The 27,895-nt window shown below is 46.9% G+C and overlaps 2 protein-coding genes across 3 annotated transcripts in view; one reads left to right on the top strand and one right to left on the bottom strand.

The window, feature by feature from the left end:
* The window catches only part of TPP1 (tripeptidyl peptidase 1), a 28,933-nt gene extending 19,833 nt beyond the window's left edge, over nucleotides 1-9,100 (top strand). For both annotated transcript variants that reach the window (XM_068115104.2, XM_068115105.2), the window contains exons 7-13: nucleotides 123-321; nucleotides 683-871; nucleotides 1,012-1,084; nucleotides 4,012-4,132; nucleotides 4,792-4,947; nucleotides 5,052-5,189; nucleotides 8,887-9,100. In XM_068115104.2, the coding sequence (XP_067971205.2) occupies nucleotides 123-321; nucleotides 683-871; nucleotides 1,012-1,084; nucleotides 4,012-4,132; nucleotides 4,792-4,947; nucleotides 5,052-5,189; nucleotides 8,887-9,087 (1,077 nt within the window). In that variant the 3' untranslated portion in view covers nucleotides 9,088-9,100. The remainder of the gene's footprint in view (nucleotides 1-122; nucleotides 322-682; nucleotides 872-1,011; nucleotides 1,085-4,011; nucleotides 4,133-4,791; nucleotides 4,948-5,051; nucleotides 5,190-8,886) is intronic.
* Nucleotides 9,101-13,410: 4,310 nt separating this feature from the next.
* TMCO1 (transmembrane and coiled-coil domains 1) lies at nucleotides 13,411-15,888 on the bottom strand. Its single transcript, XM_068115106.2, has one exon. It carries the CDS (start codon nucleotides 15,864-15,866, stop codon nucleotides 15,300-15,302), a length of 567 nt encoding a protein of 188 aa, XP_067971207.1. The 5' UTR covers nucleotides 15,867-15,888; the 3' UTR covers nucleotides 13,411-15,299.
* Nucleotides 15,889-27,895: the final 12,007 nt, after the last annotated feature.

Below are 27,895 nucleotides of genomic sequence, written 5' to 3' on the forward strand. Positions count from 1 at the left end.
CATCACATCAACAATATATTATGTGTTCTGACAAACTTTCGTTTTCCATAGATGTCGCCATGTTTGTCGTGATGCCTGTTGGTGTAAAGCAATAACGGCGGTCACCATTATCCAATCCCAAGTTCCTCGAGCAGCATTTCCACGCACTGGACCTGAAAGAGTTCATGGGAATGTTCGGCAATGGCTTTGCCCATCGCTCCAGCGTCGCCAGAGTCGTGGGGCCCGACGGAGGACTGCACGCAGGCCTGGAGGCCAGTCTGGACGTCGAGTACGTCATGAGTACCGGAGCCAACGTTTCCACGTGGTTCTGGAGTACGCCAGGTAGGTTGAATGACGTGATATTTTGGCCGAAACGAGGAACACCTGGTGGACAGCCCTGTTTTGTTAAGCGAATTTCAACTCGATATTATTATTACAGTGAAAATGTAGAATCGTTTTCTTTATTGTCAAAATCCATTCGGCCATTGTGTAGACAATGTATAGCAATCTTGTGGCCGGTTCGTCAAGTGCTAATCAAATGAGACAGAGTGGCGTTCAATTAATTTTAAGAGTAATTTTTTTCATGGAGGGGGTTACCGTAACGTACCGTAATGTAACGTACCGTAACGTAACGGTAAGTATTTAAAGTTTCGTTGTGCATGATCCGGTTCACCCACAGTGGTTTGCGGTCTCGATGTTTCAGGTCTCCGGGAAGGCCAAGAGCCTTTCCTCCAATGGCTCGTCGCTTTGAGCAACATGTCGTCTTTGCCATGGGTACACAGCATCAGCTACGGTGATGATGAAGATTCCCTGTCTGCGGTGTACATGCAGCGGGTCAATCGTGAATTCATGAAGGCCGGCCTTCGGGGCCTGACTCTACTTTTTGCTTCGGGTATGGCATCAGAGGGTGAAATGATGCAAACTCGCTGGACCTCATGCAATTTTTGATTTTACACTTTTGTTTGCGTCCATAATCGTTCGATGTTTTGATGGGTTGCGGACTTCCCCCACCCCCTTATTACATCTGCACAGGAGACAATGGCGCAGGATGCAAGGAAATGAGCAAAGAAAGGAACGTTTTCAGACCCAGTTTTCCAGCTTCAAGGTAATTGGCCGATCCTAGGGTAGTCGATCGACCATGATCGAAAAGTACGCCAACTGCCGTGGGAAGCAACGAGCTGACGTTGCGAGTGCGAAAGGTTACCACTCCAAGCGTCAGCTTTTCTTTGCTTCCGACGACGTTGAGCATACCTCGATCAACGTGCTGTGGATTTCATCTTTTGTTCTCGGTCTGTTTGCCGATGCAGAATGACATTAGCCTTCACTTCTACTACTCTTGTGTAGCTCCGCAGACCACTACAACAAATTGTGAAATATCCCCAACCACATTCGACCTGCTCACAATAAAATATACAACTGAAGGAACTGCGCTCCAACGCGAGTCGAAAGAATTGACGCGACCAAAGACGGAATTCGTCCGAGTTGCTTTATTGAAACAAAACAGCTCAGGTATTCTCACAAGCCCGTTTATCGGGCAGCAATATATATACACATTTATGTCGGGAAGTTTGCCCGGCAAAAGCTATACCGGGCATGCCCGGGTGTCAAGGGCGAGCCTTGGAAAGGCGAGTCTGGACCTGCCCGGGCGTGTTTGGCTGCGGCCTGGCAAGTCGAGGCTGGGCGTGCCCGGGCGCTCTGGGCGAGCCCTGGAAAGGCGATAGCGGGCATGCCCGGACGCTCTGGGCGAGCCCTGGAAAGGCGATAGCGGGCATGCCCGGACGCTCTGGGCGAGCCCTGAAAAGGCGATAGCGGGCATGCCCGGACGCTCTGGGCGAGCCCTGGAAAGGCGAGAGCGGGCATGCCCGGGAAAGACGAGACCGGGCGTGCCCGGGAGGTTCGGGCGTGCCCGGGAACAGTGAGTCCGGGCATGCCCGGGAGAGGCGCGTCTGGCCGTGTTCTGGCCGGTGCAAGGCGATTGTGTGCATCCAGCGGTAACCGCTACACAACCCTCTTTTGAACCACTTTCTTCTCAAACTTATTTTTTGGAAGATAATCATTAGTCATATCCACTTCCTGCACCACGATGTTCCTCATAGTCGATAAGCTTACGTAACATTTTCCAGGTTTGTCATTTTTTTGAGTAGATTCTTGGCACTCACGTCCAAACACATCCAGAAACTTCACCGATTAAGAAAAAAAGGGTGCCAGTTTTTCCATTAACATTTAGGGCCTCCATTTTGAATTTCAAAATGGCCACCACCGAAACTCAATTTCTTTAAAAATATTTGCCAATTGATGATACTATTCATTCAAATGTCATACAATATTTATTCCATTTTATCTAAACTCATATATAGGGGTCAACAATTCATTGGAAACAAAATGAGAGCACTGGAAATATTCTAAATTAGCAAAAATCAAAGATGGCCACCAAATTTCAGACTTTTTTTTTTTATGCAAAATGCCTTAACCTTTGGACCAATGGACATAGGAAGATGTTTTTGGTGTCTAAGCATGTTTTGGCATATGAGGATTCCAATAGAACCACCTTTAGAGGCCATTTTTCCCTGCAAAGCAGGGGTTGGCCTTTTTCGGGCACCGTGGTCCCCTTTTTGAAGCAATGTTTTACGGCCGGATGCCCTTCCTGCCACCAACCCTAGAAGTACTTGGTGTCCTTGTGTTTTATACTTCACCCACCCCCACCCCCTTCCCACGCCTCCTCCCCCCAAGCCCTCTCCCTCCCACACATCTCCCTGCTCTTAAATGTTGTGTGCTCTCAAGTGTTTGTGTGCTTCCCCTTCTCTTGTCTCTTTTTATATATTTTGTTTGTCGGGTTGATTTGTTTGTGAAGTAAATGTCAGCTCTTTCACGAGCCTCGATTCAGTAGACAAAAAAAACAAAAAACCCTGTTGGTCGACTCTTGCAACACCCAGGGAATTACCAGTAAGCTGGTACTCAATTTGCCGACGTCGGAAGGATGACAGGCTGAGTCAACCCCCCTGGCGTTAATTCAGCGATCGACCAGGATTCAAACCCAGGATCCTAAGCCGCACCCTAACCACAAAGCCAACACCAGGCTCATGTGATATTTGCGTCTGATATTTGCACATCAATTATCATCATATCTGATATTTGCATATCAATTATCATCATATCTGATATTTGCATATCATATTTGATATTTGCATATCATCAGATATTTGCATTTGATATTTGCATATCATCATATCATCTGATATTTGCATATCATATCTGATATTTGCATTTGATATTTGCATATCATCATATCATCTGATATTTGCATATCATCATATCATCTGATATTTGCATATCATATCTGATATTTGCATTTGATATTTGCATATCATCATATCATCTGATATTTGCATATCATCATATCATCTGATATTTGCATTTGATATTTGCATATCATCATATCATCTGATATTTGCATATCATATCTGATATTTGCATATCATATCTGATATTTGCATTTGATATTTGCATATCATCATATCATCTGATATTTGCATTTGATATTTGCATATCATCATATCATCTGATATTTGCATTTGATATTTGCATATCATCATATCATCTGATATTTGCATTTGCATATGGCTCAATCCATATGAGGATTCCAATAATAACAACATATTTATGATTCGAACACTTCACCAATCCTCCAAAACATTTAATAGAAATAATGTAGAACATGTAATTCAATATAAATTTATTTGGGCGGCAATAGAACTTGAAGATGGATAATTTTTTAAAAAGGTACAACATGTATGAATCAGGAGTGTCAACGTTACGATTAAATGTTCCTAAAAATGGCCCGAAATGTTAATGGAAAAACTGGCGCACATTTTTTTCTTAATCAGTGATGATTCTGGATGTTTCTAAACATGAATGCCAAGAATCTACCCAAAATTTTGCTTTTTTTTTTTTTTACATAAGCCCACAGACTATTACCTTTCGCTACACCTGTCCAATATTCTCCCTCTCCACCACAACCTTTCTGCTGTGCAGCCCATACGTGACGACAGTTGGGGGAACAACATTTTCAAACCCGTACAAAGTAACAGAAGAGGTGTCCGATTACATCAGCGGTGGTGGGTTTAGCAACGTCTTCGCTCAGCCACAGTATCAGGTATGCTCGAGCCTTACTGTCGATTTACATTGGGAGTTTGTGTCGGTGCAACGTCGAGCTGCATGCTGTGTTGTAACCACCAAGAGGTATTTGAAATGGTAAAAACGGGACCGTATCACTTTTTCAGCGAAGCTAGTACATGAAGACATTCATTTCTACCAAGACCTTCAGCCATGAGACAGATGGCACTAACTTCCAAACTGCAAATCGATACGTCATGCTACGGGAAATACAACACATGCGCACACCTTTTATTTGATTTTCTTGCACGTGCCAAAGCCATTGTCGTGGTTCGTATGCAGCACGTGACTGAGGTTTAGTATCAGTTTTTACAGGGGTGTGCCAGTGCTGCCAATGCAGTGCCCACTGTAGGTTAGAGCAGGAATTTGTAATTTGTTTAGGGCACCAGCGATAGCTTGCCCACTCTTCGCAGAGCACACGTAATGTCCATCTGAGGGACAGCACACACACCGATGCCTCGATCTGCCTGCAAAACACCAGGATGACAGTTTATAGTTAGGCCTGAGGTTCAAACCCAGGCTAGACAGCTCAGGGGAACGAGCACACATACCTCCGCCTATCCTGCGCATTCCAAAAGTAGTGCCGCTGGTGCTCATTATGTTGAACCTGAAACAGAAAATGATTGTGTTATGTTTCAGGAGGAGGCAGTGAAGAAGTACCTGGCATCCGGATCTCTCCCACCTGCCTCATACTACAACAGCAGTGGACGTGCCTACCCAGACGTGGCAGCCCTTTCCAGCAATTACTGGGTCGTCGCGAATCTTATACCCATTCCCTGGGTGTCTGGCACATCGGTAGGTCTATCCGGAGGGTAAAATACATTTTAGGCAATGCTGACGTGAACTTCATCAGAAATTCAAAAAAGGTTAAACCTTCATTTTTTTTTTTTTTTAAACAGGCCTCAACACCTGTATTTGCTGGTATCTTGTCGTTGGTTAATGATAATCGTTTCTGGCTGGGCCTGCCTGCACTGGGCTTCATCAACCCCTTGCTCTACCGACTTCCTTCTCTGGGCCATGGTCGTGCTTTGTTTGACGTGAGGAAGACGCAAATATCGTTTAGGCTTTTTGGCCTATTCGCGAGTTCATTGCAAATACATAATATAAACATGTATATTTTATCTTAATTTTTGTTTGACGTGAGGAAGACGCAAATATCGTTTAGGCTTTTTGGCCTATTCGCGAGTTCATTGCAAATACATAATATAAACATGTATATTTTATCTTAATTTTTGTTTGACGTGAGGAAGACGCAAATATCGTTTAGGCTTTTTGGCCTGTTCGCGAGTTCATTGCAAATACATAATATAAACATGTATATTTTATCTTAATTTTTGTTTGACGTGAGGAAGATGCAAATATCGTTTAGGCTTTTTGGCCTGTTCGCGAGTTCATTGCAAATACATAATATAAACATGTATATTTTATCTTAATTTTTGTTTGACGTGAGGAAGATGCAAATATCGTTTAGGCTTTTTGGCCTGTTCGCGAGTTCATTGCAAATACATAATACAAACATGTATATTTTATCTTAATTTTTGTTTGACGTGAGGAAGACGCAAATATCGTTTAGGCTTTTTGGCCTGTTCGCGAGTTCATTGCAAATACATAATATAAACATGTATATTTTATCTTAATTTTTGTTTGACGTGAGGAAGACGCAAATATCGTTTAGGCTTTTTGGCCTGTTCGCGAGTTCATTGCAAATACATAATATAAACATGTATATTTTATCTTAATTTTTGTTTGACGTGAGGAAGATGCAAATATTGTTTAGGCTTTTTGGCCTGTTCGCGAGTTCATTGCAAATACATAATATAAACATGTATATTTTATCTTAATTTTTGTTTGATGTGAGGAAGATGCAAATATCGTTTAGGCTTTTTGGCCTGTTCGCGAGTTCATTGCAAATACATAATATAAACATGTATATTTTATCTTAATTTTTGTTTGACGTGAGGAAGACGCAAATATCGTTTAGGCTTTTTGGCCTGTTCGCGAGTTCATTGCAAATACATAATATAAACATGTATATTTTATCTTAATTTTTGTTTGACGTGAGGAAGACGCAAATATCGTTTAGGCTTTTTGGCCTGTTCACGAGTTCATTGCAAATACATAATATAAACATGTATATTTTATCTTAATTTTTGTTTGATGTGAGGAAGATGCAAATATCGTTTAGGCTTTTTGGCCTGTTCGCGAGTTCATTGCAAATACATAATATAAACATGTATATTTTATCTTAATTTTTGTTTGATGTGAGGAAGATGCAAATATCGTTTAGGCTTTTTGGCCTGTTCGCGAGTTCATTGCAAATACATAATATAAACATGTATATTTTATCTTAATTTTTGTTTGACGTGAGGAAGATGCAAATATCGTTTAGGCTTTTTGGCCTGTTCGCGAGTTCATTGCAAATACATAATACAAACATGTATATTTTATCTTAATTTTTGTTTGACGTGAGGAAGATGCAAATATTGTTTCGGCTTTTTGGCCTGTTCGCGAGTTCATTGCAAATACATAATATAAACATGTATATTTTATCTTAATTTTTGTTTGACGTGAGGAAGATGCAAATATCGTTTAGGCTTTTTGGCCTGTTCGCGAGTTCATTGCAAATACATAATATAAACATGTATATTTAATCTTAATTTTTGTTTGATGTGAGGAAGATGCAAATATCGTTTAGGCTTTTTGGCCTGTTCGCGAGTTCATTGCAAATACATAATATAAACATGTATATTTTATCTTAATTTTTGTTTGACGTGAGGAAGATGCAAATATCGTTTAGGCTTTTTGGCCTGTTCGCGAGTTCATTGCAAATACATAATATAAACATGTATATTTTATCTTAATTTTTGTTTGATGTGAGGAAGATGCAAATATCGTTTAGGCTTTTTGGCCTGTTCGCGAGTTCATTGCAAATACATAATATAAACATGTATATTTTATCTTAATTTTTGTTTGACGTGAGGAAGATGCAAATATCGTTTAGGCTTTTTGGCCTGTTCGCGAGTTCATTGCAAATACATAATACAAACATGTATATTTTATCTTAATTTTTGTTTGACGTGAGGAAGATGCAAATATGGTTTCGGCTTTTTGGCCTGTTCGCGAGTTCATTGCAAATACATAATATAAACATGTATATTTTATCTTAATTTTTGTTTGACGTGAGGAAGATGCAAATATCGTTTAGGCTTTTTGGCCTGTTCGCGAGTTCATTGCAAATACATAATATAAACATGTATATTTAATCTTAATTTTTGTTTGATGTGAGGAAGATGCAAATATCGTTTAGGCTTTTTGGCCTGTTCGCGAGTTCATTGCAAATACATAATATAAACATGTATATTTAATCTTAATTTTTGTTTGATGTGAGGAAGATGCAAATATCGTTTAGGCTTTTTGGCCTGTTCGCGAGTTCATTGCAAATACATAATATAAACATGTATATTTTATCTTAATTTTTGTTTGACGTGAGGAAGATGCAAATATCGTTTAGGCTTTTTGGCCTGTTCGCGAGTTCATTGCAAATACATAATATAAACATGTATATTTTATCTTAATTTTTGTTTGACGTGAGGAAGATGCAAATATCGTTTAGGCTTTTTGGCCTGTTCGCGAGTTCATTGCAAATACATAATATAAACATGTATATTTTATCTTAATTTTTGTTTGATGTGAGGAAGATGCAAATATCGTTTAGGCTTTTTGGCCTGTTCGCGAGTTCATTGCAAATACATAATATAAACATGTATATTTTATCTTAATTTTTGTTTGACGTGAGGAAGATGCAAATATCGTTTAGGCTTTTTGGCCTGTTCGCGAGTTCATTGCAAATACATAATACAAACATGTATATTTTATCTTAATTTTTGTTTGACGTGAGGAAGATGCAAATATTGTTTCGGCTTTTTGGCCTGTTCGCGAGTTCATTGCAAATACATAATATAAACATGTATATTTTATCTTAATTTTTGTTTGACGTGAGGAAGATGCAAATATCGTTTAGGCTTTTTGGCCTGTTCGCGAGTTCATTGCAAATACATAATATAAACATGTATATTTAATCTTAATTTTTGTTTGATGTGAGGAAGATGCAAATATCGTTTAGGCTTTTTGGCCTGTTCGCGAGTTCATTGCAAATACATAATATAAACATGTATATTTTATCTTAATTTTTGTTTGATGTGAGGAAGATGCAAATATCGTTTAGGCTTTTTGGCCTGTTCGCGAGTTCATTGCAAATACATAATATAAACATGTATATTTTATCTTAATTTTTGTTTGACGTGAGGAAGATGCAAATATCGTTTAGGCTTTTTGGCCTGTTCGCGAGTTCATTGCAAATACATAATACAAACATGTATATTTTATCTTAATTTTTGTTTGACGTGAGGAAGATGCAAATATGGTTTCGGCTTTTTGGCCTGTTCGCGAGTTCATTGCAAATACATAATATAAACATGTATATTTTATCTTAATTTTTGTTTGATGTGAGGAAGATGCAAATATCGTTTAGGCTTTTTGGCCTGTTCGCGAGTTCATTGCAAATACATAATATAAACATGTATATTTTATCTTAATTTTTGTTTGACGTGAGGAAGATGCAAATATCGTTTAGGCTTTTTGGCCTGTTCGCGAGTTCATTGCAAATACATAATATAAACATGTATATTTTATCTTAATTCCCCCCCCCCCCCCCCCCCCCCACTCCCCGCTAAGGTTTCCAGTGGATGCCACCTCGGGTGCCTTGATGAACAAACACAGCTGCAAGGTTTCTGTGCTCGGCTGGGCTGGGACCCAGTTACTGGGTGGGGCACTCCAAACTACCCTGCGCTACTTCGTGCTCTTGTAAAGCCGATAGAGATAAAGGAGGGCAACAAAGCCAGAGAAGGAATCTCTCCGATGCCATTAATAAATTGAAATTCTAACTCTATCTAATAACTATTTCCTTCCCCCAACCCATAATACTGATCGTCTAATGGATTTCTGGTGTCCATCTTGTAATTTGCAACAATCAAAGCATGGTGGCATACGTTAAACTAAGCATTATGATCTCTCGTTCCCCCAGGTGTCTTGTTACACCGACGAACTTTTATAACTTTACCAGCATCCCATTTTCAATACTCCTCATTTTGTCCATCACACTCGTACAGGTGACAAGTTAATTGCCCCCCCAATACAACAACAACAACAAGCATTTCAAGGCCATTTTCCCTGCTAGAGCGGGGGTTAGCCTTGCGGTCCCCATGACAATCTTCTCCATTTTGCCCTATTTTCTGCATCTCCTTGTTAACCCCCTTGCCCGCATTTCTTCTTCCACCATCTTTATCCAAGTCTTTCCTGGTCTTCCCCGTCCTCTACTTCCTTCTACATTCATTTCCATCACTCTTCTCAACCAGTCACTTTCATCCTTCCTCAACACATGACCAAACCAAATGGAATATGGTAATATTTGTTGGTGTAGGTATTTGGAATCGGCCTTCAAATAGTTGTCTGGTGGCCATGATTATTTGGGTATGCTTGCTTTTTTCTTGCAGGTATCTTTACCCCAGAATGTTATTTGCTAGGTGGAGGTAACAAGACAAACTAGAACGGGCACTCGGTAGAGCGCATACCTTCGCCGCAGCTACTGTTCTGTACTTGGCATGGGAGTGTAGGGAACAGAACAGTGAACAGTTTGGTGCTGATTTCATGCAAATCGGATAAGAATTGACCGAGTTATGACAAAAAACGCACATTTTGCAAGGTCGTGACCCCCTGACCTTTGACCCCCAACCGCTAACAAGGGTAATGTCTTCACTGGGTCATGTCGTATATCACAAGATCGGGCATTGAATTCTGAACATTTTGGCATTAGTTGCATGCCAATTGGATAAAAATTGACCGCGCTATGGTAAAAATACGATTTTGACCTTTTCGTGACCTTGACCTTGACCTTTGACCCGATTGCTCCCAAAATCTAATCAAATGTGTCCCGTATAATAACCAATCATCCCACCAAATTTCATGCAATTCGGTTTAATACTTTTTGAGTTATGCGAATAACATACACACACACACACACACACACACAGACATACAAATAAATACACAGCGATCAAAACAACCTTCCGCTTTTGCGAAGGTAACAAGAAAAAGAGCAATCAGAGATTGCAAACCCTCGCAGGATGCATTTGTGTTTTTTAAGGCTTTTGTTTTTAAACAAATATGGCGGCCAAACCACGTGACCGATTTTTTTTCCCCCAAACTATTTTTCTAAACTTGTCGAATTATGACGTCATAATGGAGGCACCTATGACATCATTAACATTTTATTCCCCCTGGATAGTTCTTTCCAATGAGCCATGTCTCAATTTTTTCTGTTCAGCACTTTCAGAGATAGAGGTGAAGTTTTTCGATTTTTCCAAGATGGCGGCCGAACCACGTGACCTATGACGTCATAATTATCATTTTAAAAATCTACAGGTGCAGTTGCACCTATGGTGAAAATTTCATGTCAATTGGACCAACGGTTGCAGAGAAAATCATATTTATTCTGTGCAGACAGACAGACTCAAATGCAATGCCCTCCTCTGGCGAGGGTAATGAACCATGTACAAACTCCCATGTTGATTTTGCTGTAGTAGCGTATCCCTGCATTTTTTGGGTTTACACAATCGAGGCTCATGGAAGAGGTAGCACACCAAAATGGATCAAGACATAACAGGATGCAAAAGAAACAGCAGAGTTGAAGGCCAAGAGGGAGATTTGGATAAAGAATGAGAGGGCAGGAAATGATGCAAGGGGTGGACAAGGTGGATCCTCTTCAGGAGGGCATACTGGAAATTTGGGGTGGATGGAGGAACGAGTGGAGGAGGTTTATGAGAATATAAAAGATCATGGTTTTGGATTGGCAACGATGTAAAATGTTTTGGGTGTCTATTTCAAGGTAACATGGTAGCGCAGGTGTGAAACCATGGCCCCTACCCCCCCCCAAAAAAAATCCTCAAGGATAACATTTATGGAAATGAAGTTTTTGCCAATTCTGAATTAGCCTGGTTTTTGACAACTTATCCTTACTTTTGGAATCCTAATGATGGTGACTTGGTACCAGGGAGGCAGTCATGGCAGAATAAATCAAGACAAGTACACGTGGAAAATAATAAGCATTATGATCTTCTACCGACTCCTCTCCAGCCTTGCCCCCCCCCCCCCCCAGCTCTCTCTGGGCTCTGTCCCCCAAATATTCCTACAGGTCGCACAAGATCTGCCTGCAACCCTCTTATGGTCAAACTGCCAAAATCAAGACTCTCTGCTCACCTTCACTCCTTCATTCCTCTTTTCTCCCACCTCTGGAACAAACTCCCTCACTCTCTTCAATCCCACTCCTCCCTCCACGTCTTTAAAACAGCTGTTCACCACCATCTCTTATCTTCCCCCATCCAAAACCTTGATCTTTTCTACCCCCGCTAATTTCACCCCAATTCCACTTTTTTGAAATACCAACTTCTGTCCTGGAAGTCCTTGGTGTCCTTGTGTTTTATACTTCTCCCACCCCCCCGCCCCCCCCTTCCCACGCCTCCTCCCCCCAAGCCCTCTCCCTTCCACACTTCTCCCTGCTCTCAAATGTTGTGTTTGTGTGCTTCCCCTTCTCTCCCCATCTTGTCTTCCGCTCCCTCTTTTTATATATTTTGTTTGTCTGGTTGATTTGTTTGTGAAGTAAATGTTAGCTCTTTCACGAGCCTCGACTCAGTATACAAAAAAAAAATTGGAGATGAACACAAATATCGAAGCTTGGAAAGGGTGGGTGGGTGGAAGTGGTTTTGCATCCACAGAATAATGTAACCATCCACTGGATTAAGTGCGTTGAAGATTTACAAAACTATGGAGTACATAAAACACGATACACCACCCAGTGTTGAGGTCTACACTTCAATTTAAATAATATAATCGATTGTAAAAGTTGTACAAAAAAAAAAAAGTCATCATGGTAACAGGACTTTTACCGAACATGACCTCTGACCTTGTGACCCCAAAATCTAAATCGGTCCATCTTTACCTCTATGCATACCTGCACCAAGTTTAACTAAGATCCCTTCAGCCGTTCAGGTTATCGTGGTAACGAAAACCTATGACGGACATTGGCAGGAAACGAATTCCGGGTTTCACCACCGTTGACGCAGCGACACCACCCCATAACCATAACACGTTGCGTTAGTCGTTGGTGTCCTTAAAAACTATGTTTCCTGTTTGGATTGATTTTCAGTTCTGTTCGATTGCCAGGTAGGCACACCGAGTAAAAAATATTTTCTCAGTCCTCTGTGGAAGTGTGACCAGGACGAATTCACAGCTAAAGTGGAAAACGGCGTTTGTTTTCCGATTCGTGTTCAAATTATAAGGGTCAATATCAAGAAACTGTTCCTCGATCATAAACTGACATTTGTAGATGGACGGACATTAACCAATCGCTTAACCTTGTTTTCGCTTTGCGTGCCACGGTAAACAAGATAGGAATTCTAACAGGTGGAGTGACAGGACTTTTGGGACAACAACAACAACAACAACAACAACAACAACATGCATTTTAAGGCCATTTCCCCTGCTAGAGCGGGGGTTAGCCTTGCGGTGCCCATGACAATCCTCTCCATCTTGCCCTATTTTCTGCATCTCTCCTTGTTAACCCCCTTGCCCACATTTCTTCCACCATCTTTAGCCAAGTCTTTCTTGGTCTTCCCCGTCCTCTACTTCCTTCTACATTCATTTACATCACTCTTCTCAACCAGTCACTTTCATCCTTCCTCAACACATGACCAAACCATCTCAACCTGTTCCTCTTCACAGCATCCATCACAGGCTCTATTCCCATCATCTTTCGCAATTCATCATTTGTCGTCCTCTCTCTCAACGATACTCCACACATCCGTCGAACCATTCGCATTTCCACCCTTTCCAGCCTTCGTTGCTGCTCTACATTCATGACCCATGTCTCGCTCCCATAAATCATAACACTTCTCACACGTGCAGCATACACCTTTCCCTTCAGCTTCAACGACACTCCCCTCATCATCAGCACGCCACTCAGTTCCCGAAACTTCTTCCATGCACATCTCACTCCAGCAACCGTTGCCTAGTCTGATCCACCTTCTCCATTCAGCATGTCTCATCGGTAGCAAAATGTTTTCACACCTTCCAGCTTCACGCCGTCTCCAAGATCAACTTTTGGGACAAACTTCAGAAAAAGAAAAACCAATCATGTGATGCATGTCCAATTTCGACTCATCTTCACGATGCATTCCATCTTTATTTCTTGAGTTCAGGAAAATCAACAGGAAAGCTCCTCACTCATGCCAACGGATTTGCCCGATCATGGCCTAATCATGCATGTATCCTTTGAAAACAATTGCCAAAGTTAACATATTCTGCTGCATAATAAACTTCAATCCCGCTCGGAAAAGCCAATGTTTTAAAATGATGCACAACGTTTAGATCCTTCATATTTTTGATGAAAGAGTTCATGTGTGTGCTGTTTGCACTTATTGGAAAGAAATAAAGTTGAACGTTCAAAGATGCTGGTGCACATGGTGTGGGTACAATCCCAAAAATGGTGTGAATCAAACATTTACCCTTCCACATTAATGGCTTTTTACATCCCAGTTTGATTAATTAAAATAAATAAAAATTAGTCAAACCAAAAAAAAAAAAAAAAAAAAAAAAATCAATGAGGGAAGAGGATAGAGCAGCTCACTCCGACAAATACCCAAAGTATCAATTTCATCTTAAAATGATGGATGGATGTAAACATGAATGTATAAACAGAATAAGCTACTGCGGACTAAAGATTAATCGAAAAGTGAGGTTACATATTTTTAGGAAAGTAAATGGAAATAGTTAGGAGAGATGTGATGAATTCGACATCTAGGTCAAGGGGTCTTTCATTTGCAGCAACGGAGAGGTCAAACTATTCCCATCTTTAAACCACAGCTACAATGAGGTGAGGCCACGTTTGACGACCCCCAACCAGTGAGGTGAGGCCATGTTTGACCCCCAACCAGTGAGGGAACCATGTTTGACCCCCAACCAGTGAGGTGAGGCCATGTTTGACCCCCAACCAGTGAGGTGAGGCCATGTTTGACCCCCAACCAGTGAGGTGAGGCCATGTTTGACCCCCAACCAGTGAGGTGAGGCCATGTTTGACCCCCAACCAGTGAGGTGAGGCCATGTTTGACCCCCAACCAGTGAGGTGAGGCCATGTTTGACCCCCAACCAGTGAGGTGAGGCCATGTTTGACCCCCCAACCAGTGAGGTGAGGCCACGTTTGACATCCAACCAGTGAGGTGAGGCCACGTTTGACATCCAACCAGTGAGGTGAGGCCACATTTGACCCCTCAACCCCCAACCACAGTGAGAGGTCAGTGTCTGACCCCAAAACCCCCAATCACAGTGAGGTGAGGCCATGTTTGACCCCCAACCACAGTGAGGTGAGGCCGTATTTGACCCCTCAACCCCCAATCAGTGATGGCAGTCCGTATTTGACCCCCCAACCACCAACCAGTGAGGTGAGGCCATATTTGACCCCTCAACCCCCAACCACAGTGAGGGGGGCTGTGTTTGACCCCTCAACCACCAACCAGTGAGGGGAGTCCGTATTTGACCCCTCAACCCCCAATCACAGTGATGGCAGTCCGTATTTGACCCCTCAACCACCAACCAGTGAGGTGAGGCCATATTTGACCCCTCAACCCCCAACCAGTGAGGGGAGGCCATATTTGACCCCTCAACCCCCAACCAGTGAGGGGAGGCCATATTTGACCCCTCAACCCCCAACCAGTGAGGGGAGTCCGTGTTTGACCCCTCAACCCCCAACCAGTGAGGGGAGTCCGTGTTTGACCCCTCAACCCCCAACCAGTGAGGGGAGTCCGTGTTTGACCCCTAAACCCCCAATCATAGTGAGGTGAGGCCATGTTTTACCCCCCAATCACAGTGAGGTGAGGCTGTATTTGACCCCTCAACCCCCAACCACAGTGAGGGGCCGTGTTTGACCCGTAACCACAGTAATCGAAAGGCTCTTTGAACCACAGCCACATGTACGACCACCAGACGAAGGGAGGGTCTTTAATCCACAAAGGGCGCCCTCTCAACGCGTCTTCTCGGCTCTAGGAGAATTTTGTGCCCTGTGTCGGTGAGCTCAAAAAGCCGCCAGCCTGTTTGGCAGCAGCACGAGAGGGGGCGAGGCCGAGGAGCTTCTGAATGTTCTGGCGGATGGACATGGTGCACAAGATGTAGAGAAAGATGAAAGAGCAGTCTGTGGGGTCGTCACCCAGCAAACCCCGATGCGAAAGACCTTGTAGCCAACCGAGCGGCTGGAAGGGCAGCTTGGCCACGACCCGGCCCTCGAATATCGAATTGAACATTCCCATGAGAGCGGTAAAACAAAATCCAATGGCCAACATGGATTTCATGCGAACCATGGACAAGTCCCGACTGTTCATCTTGAGCTTTTCCTCTTCACGCTCCATCTTCTTCTTCTGCAGCTTACCCGCAAACTCGGACACCGTTTCCCTCCTCTTCTCCAAACGCTTGCTCTGCCGCTCTACCTCATTCTTCAGCTTCGTGTACTTTTCCGTGCGGTACACGAGCAACCATGTTATACCCTCGGCAAGCAAAGCTGTGCACACCGAGATGAATACAATGAGCAACGTGTCCGCAAACATGGTCGCCATCACAAAACGCCCTGACGGATTCTTCCTCTTCTTTTACTTCTTCTTCTTCTGATAATATATGCTTCAAAATATAATCATTTATTAGTCCTACAGATCTGTTTTTAATAATATTGAATTGTTCGTGTCTTTGGAAATGTTTGTTTGTGTTAAAATATATATTAGTTTTCAAAAATTTCCATTGATTTTTTTGAGATCAAGTTTCTCCGCGCACATAATAATACCAGTAATTTACAGAGAAAAGAAATAATTATTACTGTACGACACAAGATTTTAACGCGTTTTTCAAAGATCGGTTGAGATCGCTTCAATAACCTACAACACACCGCCCAGCTATTATCAAGGGAACGTATGAACAGCGGAAGTGACGTAAGGTCCCGTCGCAAAGCGACAAAGCCGTTATGTGACGAAGCCATTTTTTTCGACCAACATTTTTATATCAATCGATTCGATTCTGTCTTCATTTCACATTATAAATCACCAATGTTCCAGAAAGCCGATCGCGTTTGCTGCGGTGCTGACGCATCTACTGTCTCGACCAATCACAGTTCGCCCATCCACGCTGTTTACAACCGTTGCCATGGAGACTGAGGAAAGATGGGAGACATACGTAACGGCGGCCACAGGCTGGACGTGTCACCTTTTTAACCGATTTATCCAAGCTGTTAGAATGCTGCCAAAGAAATAACACTGCGAAAACGTCTTATTTCGACACACCAGATTCATATTTTAAATAATTTTGTGTTTTTAACTTTACTTCCATTACCCAAGGTGGAGGGTGCTTGGTTGCGTTTTCACCTCCTGTCGATTTGTTTGTGAAGAAAATATCTCAAAATATAGAAATTGTGGACGGATTCGGATGAAATTTGGTGGAGAGGTTGAGTGTGTGACGCAGATTAAACTAGAACGGCATTCAGTGGAGAGCATACCTCCACCTGGTTGGCCATATAACTCAATGGTGAAGACTCCGTCGACTAGCTGGATACGAATCCGGATCTTCACCAAAATCGAATCATTTCGTCCATGTGATATACGCCACCTCTCAGCCAAATTTCGTCCGAATCCGTCCACAACCTTTTGAGATATTTTGTTCACAGACAGACGGGTGTGAAAACATAATCTCCATCCACCATTGGTGGCGGAGGTAATGATTAGAGTTTGGTGAAGATTCGGACCCAGATCTGGATTGAGAATTTTAAAGTGATTCTTCACCATTGAGTGATAGGACTAAAACCGACATATATAATTGTAATCTCCAATGGCTTGATCTCTGATCATCAATTTGGTTTCAGACCTGGTCACTCTACTCTGGACATGCTGCTTATGCTTTCTCAACAATGGATGGAGGTCCTCAACGCCAAACAGGAAATTAGAGCTGTCTCCCTCGACATATCACGTGCCTTCGATATGGTCTGGCACCCCGCTCTGCTCACCAAACTATCCTCCTTTGGTATCCATGGAAATCTCCACGCATGGCTGGCGGACTTCCTCTCTAGTCGTAGTCAACGTGTGGCCCTGAATGGGTTTCTCTCATCTCCTCTTCCTGTTCAGGCTGGAGTTCCCCAAGGCAGTGTTCTGGGCCCTGTGCTTTTTCTGGTCTTCATCAATGATCTCTCTGACTCTCTTGAAAATCCTCTGTATCTCTTTGCTGATGACTCTACTCGCTGTCGCTCATCCGTCAGATCCGTCAGATCATCCGTCAGATCGGCAGCCTGCAACCTCCTCACTCTCTGCAGACCTGGACAAAATCACAGACTGGGCAAACAAGTGGAACATGTCTTTCAATCCTGACAAATCTCACACTCTTACGATGTCTCTCCGAAAAGACCGACTGGACAACCCTCCCATCCACTTTCTGAATAATCCTCTCCAAGAACTTCTGTCACTCAAGCTTTTGGGTCTCACTATCTGCCATGATCTTTCCTGGGAAAACCACATTTCAAATCTGGCCTCCAAAGCCAGTCGCCGACTGGGCATCCTCCGTCGTGCGAAGTCCATCCTTGGCACACCTGAGCTCGTCACCACATACAAGGCTTTCATCCACAGCTCAATGGAGTACTGCTCTCCCCTCTGGGCTGGTGCTCCTGCCTCACACCTAGCTCGTATTCACGCTGTTGAAACCAAAGCGTTCAGAATCATTGGAATCTCCCGCGATGAAGCTAACTCCAAGGGCCTTTCACTCACTCACCACAGGCAGGTCGGTGGTCTTTCCGTCTTCTACCGACTCCTCTCTGGCGTTGCCCCCCCAGCTCTCTCTGGGCTCTGTCCCCCAAATATTCCTACAGGTCGCATAAGATCTGCTTGCAACCCTTTTATGGTTAAACTGCCAAAATCAAGACTCTCTGCTCACCTTCACTCCTTCATTCCTCTTTTCTCCCGCCTCTGGAACAAACTCCCTCTCTTCAATCCCACTCCACCCTCCAGGTCTTTAAAACAGCTGTTCACCACCATCTCTTATCTTCCCCCATCCAAAACCTTGATCTTTTCTACCCCCATTAATTTCACCCCAAATCCACTTTTTTGAAATACCAACTTCTGTCCTGGAAGTCCTTGGTGTCCTTGTGTTTTATACTTCTCCCACCACCCCCCCCCCCCCTCTCCCTTCCCACGCTTCCTCCCTCCAAGCCCTCTCACACATCTCCCTGCTCTGAAATGTTATGTTTGTGTGCTTCCCCTTCTCTTGTCTTCCGCTCCCTCTTTTTATATATTTTGTTTGTCTGGTTGATTTGTTTGTGAAATAAATGTTAGCTCTTTCACGAGCCTCGATTCAGTATACACAAAAAAAAAATAAAAAAAATTGTAACCTTAAAATATTTTTCACAACTTGTTCATTGCATGTTCGTGTGTAACAACTGTGTTATTTTTCAACGTAATCTCCATTGCGTTCATTGCATTTTTTCCAGCGCTTTACTAAGGCCTGGATTCCTCTAGAAAAAAAATTATTTTGGCTGCTTGTGTCGCCGCATTCGTGCACCGCCTTCTGGACCTCTTCGTCGGATCGGAAAGTGGTTCTACCATGCGCCTCTTTAAGTGGCCCAAAGATGGGTAATCTGAAGGGGTGAGGTCTGGCGAGTAGGGTGGATGAGGAAGACACTCAAAATGCAGGTCCTCAATTGTTGCAGCTGTGGCGTGGGCAGTATGGGGCCGAGCATTGTCATGCTGCAGCAAAACACCGGTAGTGAGTAGTCCACGGCGTTTTGATCTGATTGCTGGTTTCAGATGATTTTTAAGGAGGTCGCAGTATGATGCACTGGTGACTGTGGTCCCTCTTGGCATGTAATGCCCTACAAGTGGGCCTCGGCTATCCCAGAAGAGCGTCAGCATCACTTTTCCAGCGGACGGCTGTGTGCGGAATTTTTTGGGCTTTGGTGAAGTTGAATGGCGCCACTCTTTGCTTGCCCTATTCGTTTCTGGCTGAAAGAAGTGGACCCAGCTTTCATCCCCAGTCACTACTCACTGTAAGAAAGTGTCGCCTTCTGTTTTGTAACATCGCAGAAGTTCTTCACATGCATCCACTCGCCGTTCTTTCAGTTCGGGTGTGAGTTGTCCAGGTACCCACCTTGCAGACACTTTGCGGAACCCCAGCACGTTATGCATGATATGGTGTGCTGAACCATGGCTAATGTTCAATTCGGAGACAACTTCATCCAGCGTAATGCGACGGTTTCCCCTTAGCACACACTCAACTCCCGCGACCATTTCTGGTGTGTCGGTTGTGTGAGACCGACCTGAGCGAGCAGCGTCTGCCACACTGGACACTCCACGTTTAAACTTCCTGTCCCAGTCGTACACCTGCTGCAGCAATAAACATGCATCACCAATTCACCATATTGCATGTAAAACCACAAGGCCAGTTTTACATGTTGTATCCCTAAGGAATGAAACGAACGTTTTCCTGGTTTACTATTTTATTTGAAGTCACACGTGCCTCAAAATACACTCACTTATATATAATTGAACGCTGAATCCGAAAATGTAAGTGAAATTGCCTTGTTTTTTTTTTTTTACATTATCTTCTATATATTCTAAATATATATATCTGTGCAGTGTCTTGTCTTGTGTTGTCTTGTCTTGTGTTGCCACTGAACTACTCCCTCAAACTTCTGTGAAATCGTACTATTCTAACTCGACCCACGGCGGGAGTATGCGCTCTATACATAACGTTCTAGTTAAACTTGTTTTGGTGCCCAGGTATCAATCTGTCTGTTTTTTGTCGAATTGATTTATTTCCTCCACCACCAAATGTGAACGAAGATTACATGTTTTAACCTGTCTGTTTGTTTTTTCTTAAGATCGGCCAGGATATCTCATAAACTTCTTGATGGATTCGTATGAAACTTGGTGGGCAGGTTTAGTGTGTGCAGGGGCGCTGTAAAGGGGGGGGGGGGGAGGGGGGTGGGAAGTTAGGATGATTCCAAGAGCCCTGCACTGACAGGGGCCCTAAAAATTATTAGAACATTAAGTAAAAATTCTCAATATTAAATTATTAACCAGGCTTTGCAGTCTTGCCCTGCTGTCCATTGAAAGTCAGTTGGCTAGAAAGCTGGACTTCAAAGCCTTGATCAGTGACTTTGCTAGCAACAAGGCCCGGCGCTGGGCTCTTGGTGTGCGAGGCTGAGCGAGGACCAGTGATAACGAAATGGCGTGGCTGTGGATATTGGATCACTACACTTGGTGTGTATACTTGTATGTATACTCTGCTGCTAATGTTATTATTTTGTTTGTTATATCATTCTATACATGATAATGTTAATTTATTTTAATTGAAGAGGTTAATGTATGTTGTAATTCTTACCATTAAAATTACATTTAGACTGTAAAAGATGGCCTTCAGCACATTTCTTGTGGGGGTATCAGTCTTGCATCAAATAGTGAATTCCATACTATATGCAGAAATATATGCATTGTTTCAACCTCCTGGCAAACATGTCGGGGAAAAAATGTGCGTGCGTGCTTCATGGGGGCCCATTGTGATATCATTTCATGGGGCCCAAAATCCCTGGCGGCGCCCCTGCCTCTGGGCTGGTGCTCCTGCCTCACACCCAGCTCGGCTTCACGATGTTGAAACCAAAGCTTTCAGAATCATTGGAATCTCCCGCGATGAAGCTAACTCCAAGGGCCTCTCACTCACTCACCGCAGGCAGGTTGGTGGTCTTTCTGTCTTCTACCGACTCCTCTCCGGCCTCGCTCCCCCAGCTCTCTGTGGACTCTGCCCCCCAAAATGTGCGTGCGTGCTTCATAGGGGCCCATTGTGATATCTTTTCATGGGGCCCAAAATCCCTTGTGGCACCCCTGAGTTTGTGAGAAGGATCAATTGATTCGATTTTGGTGAATATCTGAATACGAGAATCTTAAGGGTGATTCTCGGATCAAGAGCTAGAGCCAAAACGATATATAGCAGGATATCTCAAAACCTATGGACGACTTATGACAAAACTTGGTGGAGGAGTTGGGTCGGTTACAAGAACAAGCTGATTCGATTTTGGTTCAGGTCCGAATCCAGATCTGGCCTATCAGTGAGATACAAAACGTAAACTGTTCAGCCAGGTGGAGGTTAACGCTTTACCGAGTGATGTTCTAGGTGATTCTGCGACGATCAAGTCACACAAGACTGTACAGCATCATTCTTGAATATCGCAGTGAACTATGGGTAATTGGAGGATCTATGATTTACAGTATGGAGGATCTGGAATGACAACCTCTGCCAACATGTAAGTTGGCCACGTGGGTTGACAGGATGGCCTGGAGGTATGTACACGCCTCTAAGCTGTCTAGTCAGGGTTAAAAGCTAAACTTAGCAACAAACTGTCATCCTGGTATTTCACAGGCTGTTGATTCATCAATGTGTGTGCTGCCTTTGGATGGACGTTAAACGGTCCAATCGGATGTACCAATCATTCATTGGTGGACTTGAAAGATCCCATGGTGTCCTTCGCGAAGAGTAGGTGAGGTATTGCAATCACCATGACCAAATTCCAATTTCCTGCCCTAACCAGCAGAGGGTGGGTGGCACAGTCGTGCCCTCAGCCAATTATAATGCTGTGGCGGACACAAAAGCCCACTGGCGTGGTGACATCATTCCGCGCACCAAGTGGGCGGTGGCCACGCCCGAGCGGTAGGCGTGGCCTCATGATATACACCGGGCACGCAGCCCGGAGCGCGCCAGTGTTACAGTGAGCTCCTGAAATAAATACGCTTATAAGTTACCGCTTGTCCGCTTCCTCCTTGCTCGCAAGCAGCGCGTGTAACGCCGCGCTTTACTGGTGACCCCCTCGACGTTGGATCTGCCGGAGCGATCCTTCCACACGCGACGCCATTGCCATGGCCAACTTCATCAAACTTCCCGAATTTTGGGAGGCTCAGGCCGAAGTCTGGTTCGTCCGGGCCGAAGCCCAATTTCAGCCTCGGCGCCTCACCGGCGATGACATGCGCTATTGCCACGTCGTCGCCTCCCTCGGGCCCGGCACGGCCGCTCGAGTTGTGTCCGTCCTTCGCCACCCACCGGACGGCCACAAGTACGAGGCACTCAAGCGGCTACTCCTAGCCACGTTCGGCCTCACGGATGACGCACGGGCCGACCGCCTCCTGGATCTCCCCGAGCTCGGTGACACGCGCCCGTCGGTCCGAATGGACCATATGCTGTCACTGTTGGGCGACGAAGCCCCCGGTTCTCTATTCCGGGCGCTTTTCCGTCGCCAACTTCCAGCGCAGGTTCGCCTCGCGTTGGCCGGGACCGGGCTAACGGAACCCCGAGCATTGGCGGCCGAGGCGGACAAGTACTTCTCCGCTTCGGACACGCGGGCGAGAGTCGGCGTGGCCGTCACGGCCCTCGTGGCTGATGCTGCTAATGCTGCTGATGCTGCTAATGCTGCTGATGCTGCTGATCCACAGCATCAGCTTATACAGCATACGCAGCATGCTGATACGCACCTCGTGACCGCCGCCACGCCCCGCCCACCGCCGCGGCGAAAACCGCCACCGCGGGGAAACCCGCCAACTCCACCGGCCTGGCAGAGCCAGCCGCGCTCCTCCAGCTCCACCACCTGGTGCTGGTTCCACGCCAAGTTCGGCCACGAAGCTCGGCAGTGTCATCCGCCATGCTCCTTCAACAGGTCGGGAAACGCCCGGGCCGGCGCTCAATAGTGGCGATGAGCGCCGGCCGTTCGAGCAGCCTGCTGTTCATAACGGACACCTTCTCCGGGCGCCGTTACCTGTGCGACACGGGAGCGCAGGTGAGTGTCGTTCCCGCCGGCATGTCAGACAAGCACGCCACGGGTGGGGGCCCCGCGCTGCTTGCCGCGAACGGGACGCCCATCCGTACGTACGGAAAACGCTGCCTCTCTCTGCGGTTCGGAGGGCAGGTTTTCCGATGGACGTTCGTCACCGCCGACGTGCCCATGGCACTGCTTGGCGCGGACTTCCTGTGCGCTAATGGGCTCCTGGTCGACGTCAAGCGCAGACGTCTTGTCCAGGCCGAGACGTTCAGCTCACTCGCTTGTGCGTTGCCCAGCTCGGCGAGCAGCTCAACGAGCTGCTTGCCAAGCGGCTTGCCGAACGGTTCGGTTCCGGCCACGTTGGTCTGTACGCTTCCGGCAGCGGACGCATTCACCCGCCTCCTCGCCGGCTTCCCGGCCCTCACGCGGCCCACCTTCTCGGCGGGGGCCGTCAAGCACGGGGTGGCCCATCACATCCCCACCGTCGGGCCACCGGTCTATGCCCGGGCACGCCGCCTCGAGCCGACGAAGCTGGCGGTGGCAAAAGCGGGGTTCGCTACCCTGGAGCGACTCGGCATCGTTCGGCGCTCAGAGAGCGCTTGGGAGTCGCCGCTGCACATCGTGCCGAAGCCCGGCGGGGGATGGCGACCGTGCGGGGACTATCGCCGTCTCAATGACGCCACGACTCCCGACCGCTACCCCGTCCCCCACATTCAGGACTTTTCCGCCCGTTTGGCGGGCATGTCCTTCTTCTCGAAGGTGGACCTCATACGCGGCTACCATCAGGTCCCCGTCAGGCCGGAGGACGTCCCGAAGACGGCGGTCATCACGCCATTCGGACTCTTCGAGTTCCTGCGCATGCCCTTCGGTCTGAAGAATGCGGCTCAGGCGTTCCAGCGACTGATGGACAGCATCCTGCGCGACTTGGATTTTGTCTACGTCTACCTGGACGATATCCTCGTCGCCAGCGCGTCCCGCGAAGAGCACCTACGCCACCTCCGCACGCTCTTCGAACGCCTGGGCCAGCATGGCCTGATTGTGAACCCCGCAAAGTGCCGGTTCGGTGCCGCCATAATCGATTTTCTGGGGCACCGTGTCACCAGGCACGGAGCCGTCCCCCTGCCGGCCAAGGTGGAGGCGGTGAAGGGGTTTCCGCGCCCCCGCACGATCAGAGGGATGCAGGAGTTCCTGGGCATGGTGAACTTTTACCATCGGTTCCTGCCCTGTATCGCCCAGCTCCTGCGCCCCCTGCACGAAGCTCTCCGAGGTAAGCCGGGCAAAGGCGACGTTACCTGGACCGAGCAGATGGACACGGCGTTCACGGGCGCGAAGCTCGCCTTGGCTAACGCCACCATGCTCGCGCACCCGGCGCCCGATGCACCGATCGCCCTCACCACCGAAGCCTTGGACTACGCGGTGGGCACGGTGCATGAGCAATGGGTGCGTGGAGCTTGGCAACCGCTGGCGTTCTTTAGCCGGCAGCTTCGCCCGCCCGAACGCCATTACAGTACCTTCGACCGCGAGTTGCTCAGGCTTCACTTGGCGGTCAGGCACTTCCGCCATCTGCTCGAGGGCCGTGTGTTCACTGCCTTCGTCGACCACAAGCCGCTGATCTTTGCGATGGGCAAGGTCACCGAGCCGTGGTCGGCCCGGCAGCAGCGTCACCTCTCGGCCGTGTCCGAGTACACGACGGACATCCAGCACGTCGCGGGGAAGGACAACCCGGTGGCGGATTGCCTTTCCCGGGCCGTCGCCCACGCAGTCCACCTCGGCATCGACTATGCCCGTATGGCAGCGGACCAGGCCGCTGACCCCGACGTCCAGGCCTTGCGGACCGCCGTCATGGGCCTCCGCGTCACCGAGGTGCCGTTCGACGGCGTGGGCGTGGCCCTCTTGTGCGACGTCTCCCTCGGGCGTCCTCGCCCCATCGTGCCCGCGGGCTGGCAGCGCCAGGTGTTTGACGCCATCCACGGCCTGTCCCACCCGGGCGCGAGGGCCTCCCAAAGGCTGATCGCCGACAAGTTCGTCTGGCATGGCCTCCGGAAGGCCGTCCGCGGCTGGGCCAGGACGTGCCTCGCGTGCCAGCGCGCCAAGGTGCACCGGCACACCCAGGCCCCGTTGGCCCCGTTCACGATGCCGGAACGCCGGTTTGACCACGGCCACGTGGACCTGGTGGGACCTCTGCCCCCCTCGCGGGGTTTCACCTACGTCCTCACCATGGTGGACCACACCACCCGGTGGCCGGAGGCCGTGCCCTTGGCGTCGACAACGGCGGCCGATGTCGCGCAGGCTTTCATCGCCACCTGGGTCGCCCGGTTCGGCGCCCCCTCAGACATCTCGTCCGACCGCGGCCCCCAGTTCACCTCGGAGCTCTGGGGGGCAGTCGCGCAGGGGCTCGGGGTCCGGCTGTGCCGAACCACGGCCTACCACCCACAGGCTAACGGCCTGTGTGAGCGATTTCACCGCTCATTGAAGGCCGCGCTCCGGGCCACCCTCCGCGACGGCGGCTGGGTCGACAGGCTCCCCTGGGTCCTGCTGGGCCTCCGGACGGCACCCAAGGAGGACCTGCGCGCATCCGCGGCGGAGTTGGTCTTCGGGCAACCGCTGCGGGTGCCGGGCGAGTTCCTCGCCGACTCCACGGCACCATGGTCCGAGGCACAGCAGCGCTCCGCTCTGCAAGAGACCGGCCAGAGGTTTGCCCCGGTGCCAACGGCATGCCACGGGCACCCACCGACGCACGTCACCCCGGAGCTTCGCACGGCGGAGTACGTCTTCGTCCGCCACGATGCCCACCGGACACCACTGCGGCCCCCGTACGACGGGCCTTTCCGCGTGCTGGAGACCGGGGCGAAGCACTTCACCCTGGACATCGGCGGTACTCCTGACCGCGTTTCGGTGGACCGCCTCAAGCCGGCCACCTCGACGTGGACCATCCACCGCCAGTGGCCCGACCCCCACGTCGGGGCCGCCCCCCTGCGGGCGGACCCCCGGCACCGCCCAGCCCCGCCGCCACGCCGCCCCCCGGTCCTGCACCCATCCCAGGGGCAGCCAGGGGCATCCCACCTGGAATCCCTGCACCCCGGACGCCGCCGATCGCCAGGGGGCGCTTCGGCCGGGTCATTCGTCTGCCCCGCAAACTGGCCCTCCAGGTGCGCGGGAATTCTGGGGGGGGCGCGTGTGGCGGACACAAAAGCCCACTGGCGTGGTGACATCATTCCTCGCACCAAGTGGGCGGTGGCCACGCCCGAGGGGTAGGCGTGGCCTCATGATATACACCGGGCGCGCTCCGGGCTGCGCCAGTGAGCTCCTGAAATAAAGACGCTTATAAGTTACCGCTTGTCCGCTTCCTCCTTGCTCGCAAGCAGCGCGCGTAACGCCGCGCTTTAATGCTACGATTCCAGGAGCCAACTCTCAAAAGGTAGCTCGGAATAGGGCAACATAGCACAGACTCTGTACACAGAAGGTTAGGGTCAGCACTGGATTTCTGGTGGTGGAGGCCCCGGAGCACACATGGGTGCTGGTGGCCCTTTCTGCCACCACAATGAAGTAAAGCAGTGGTTTTCAACCTTTTTCACTGATGGCACCATAAACTCTTATACTGTATATTATTCTGTGACACACCTATTCAATTTTCTATTTGTATAGTTGCCTTAAGAACGTTGCAGGCATATTACCTTCCGAACAAAAACGATACCTCCAATAACAGTATCGCTCCAGAAATCCAGGATAGACAGGACGTAAAACCTCAAAAGGCCCTTATATAAAATGCTTGAGGCATTTCTTGTTAAAAGTTGGTAACAAGTGTTTTTAACATAATTTGGGTATGCTGAATCCGAATCCGGTTGTTACCAAGCTGGCAAATGCTTTATAGTGGCTCAAAATCGCAATTTAAAAATGGCCGCCAAAATCACACATATTTGATGTGTCAAATTTTGTTATTTCATGCTTTAGGTTAAAACTATGTTAGCAGAGTAGGTATTTGGTCTTTTGAAAACACTTTCAGCATGGATAATTCAAACTAAGTTGATACCAAGCAAATACAAGCTGCTGGCACCCCGCCAGAGGACAAAATCCAAGATGGCCGCAGTAAAATTTGAAAAATGCATATATTTGGTTTCCCACTAGCCACAGATATGTTATTGGTGTCTGAATGTAGTACTTAAGGTTTAGAGTTAAAACAACTCATTAATCACAATACTGACTATTTCTACAACACAAACATATTGGATGATACCTGGAGTAGTGGTAGTTATACTGCCTCATTCATGTTATTGCTTTTCATAAGTTCTCTTTCAGATTATTGGAATCATTTTATGCTGGACGACAATCCGTGGACTTAGTTAAGGTGTTTAACATACTTCATCAGCGCAATGGCATTAGGTAAGATATACATGCTAACATTGTTGTCTAAGCTACAGTTTAAATGTGTACACTCGGAGCGACTTATTTAAGACTTAATTATAAGTATAGTATTATAACCTGTATATTTGAGAACATGCTTATTGGGTACGAGTGTTAACCATGGCTTATCTCTTTTCAGAAAAATGGACCCAGTGCTTAGTCTCAAGAGGCGATCTTCATCACCATCCCTGAGTCTCTGTATCATTTGTCAGAAGGACGACAAGGATGTGCACCAGGCTGGGAAGCAGGGTTTGCTGACACTCCGAGATGCCGTAACCGCACGAAGTAAACTCAGAGATGATAGCAACAGAGATGTTATTGATAGACTCGAAGTTGTGCTTCAGTCAACAGATGCAGAGTCAGTTGTGTGGCATAGACATTGCTACGCACAATTTACTGACGAGGGAAAAATTCAGC

This window comes from Myxine glutinosa, chromosome 5 (assembly GCF_964187855.1).
Source record: "Myxine glutinosa chromosome 5, kmMyxGlut1.1, whole genome shotgun sequence".
Taxonomy (NCBI): Eukaryota; Metazoa; Chordata; class Myxini; order Myxiniformes; family Myxinidae; genus Myxine; species Myxine glutinosa.

Excerpts from the sequence above, each read along its gene's own strand:
- TMCO1 (XM_068115106.2), bottom strand. The coding sequence starts at position 15,866 with ATGGCGACCATGTTTGCGGACACGTTGCTCATTGTATTCATCTCGGTG.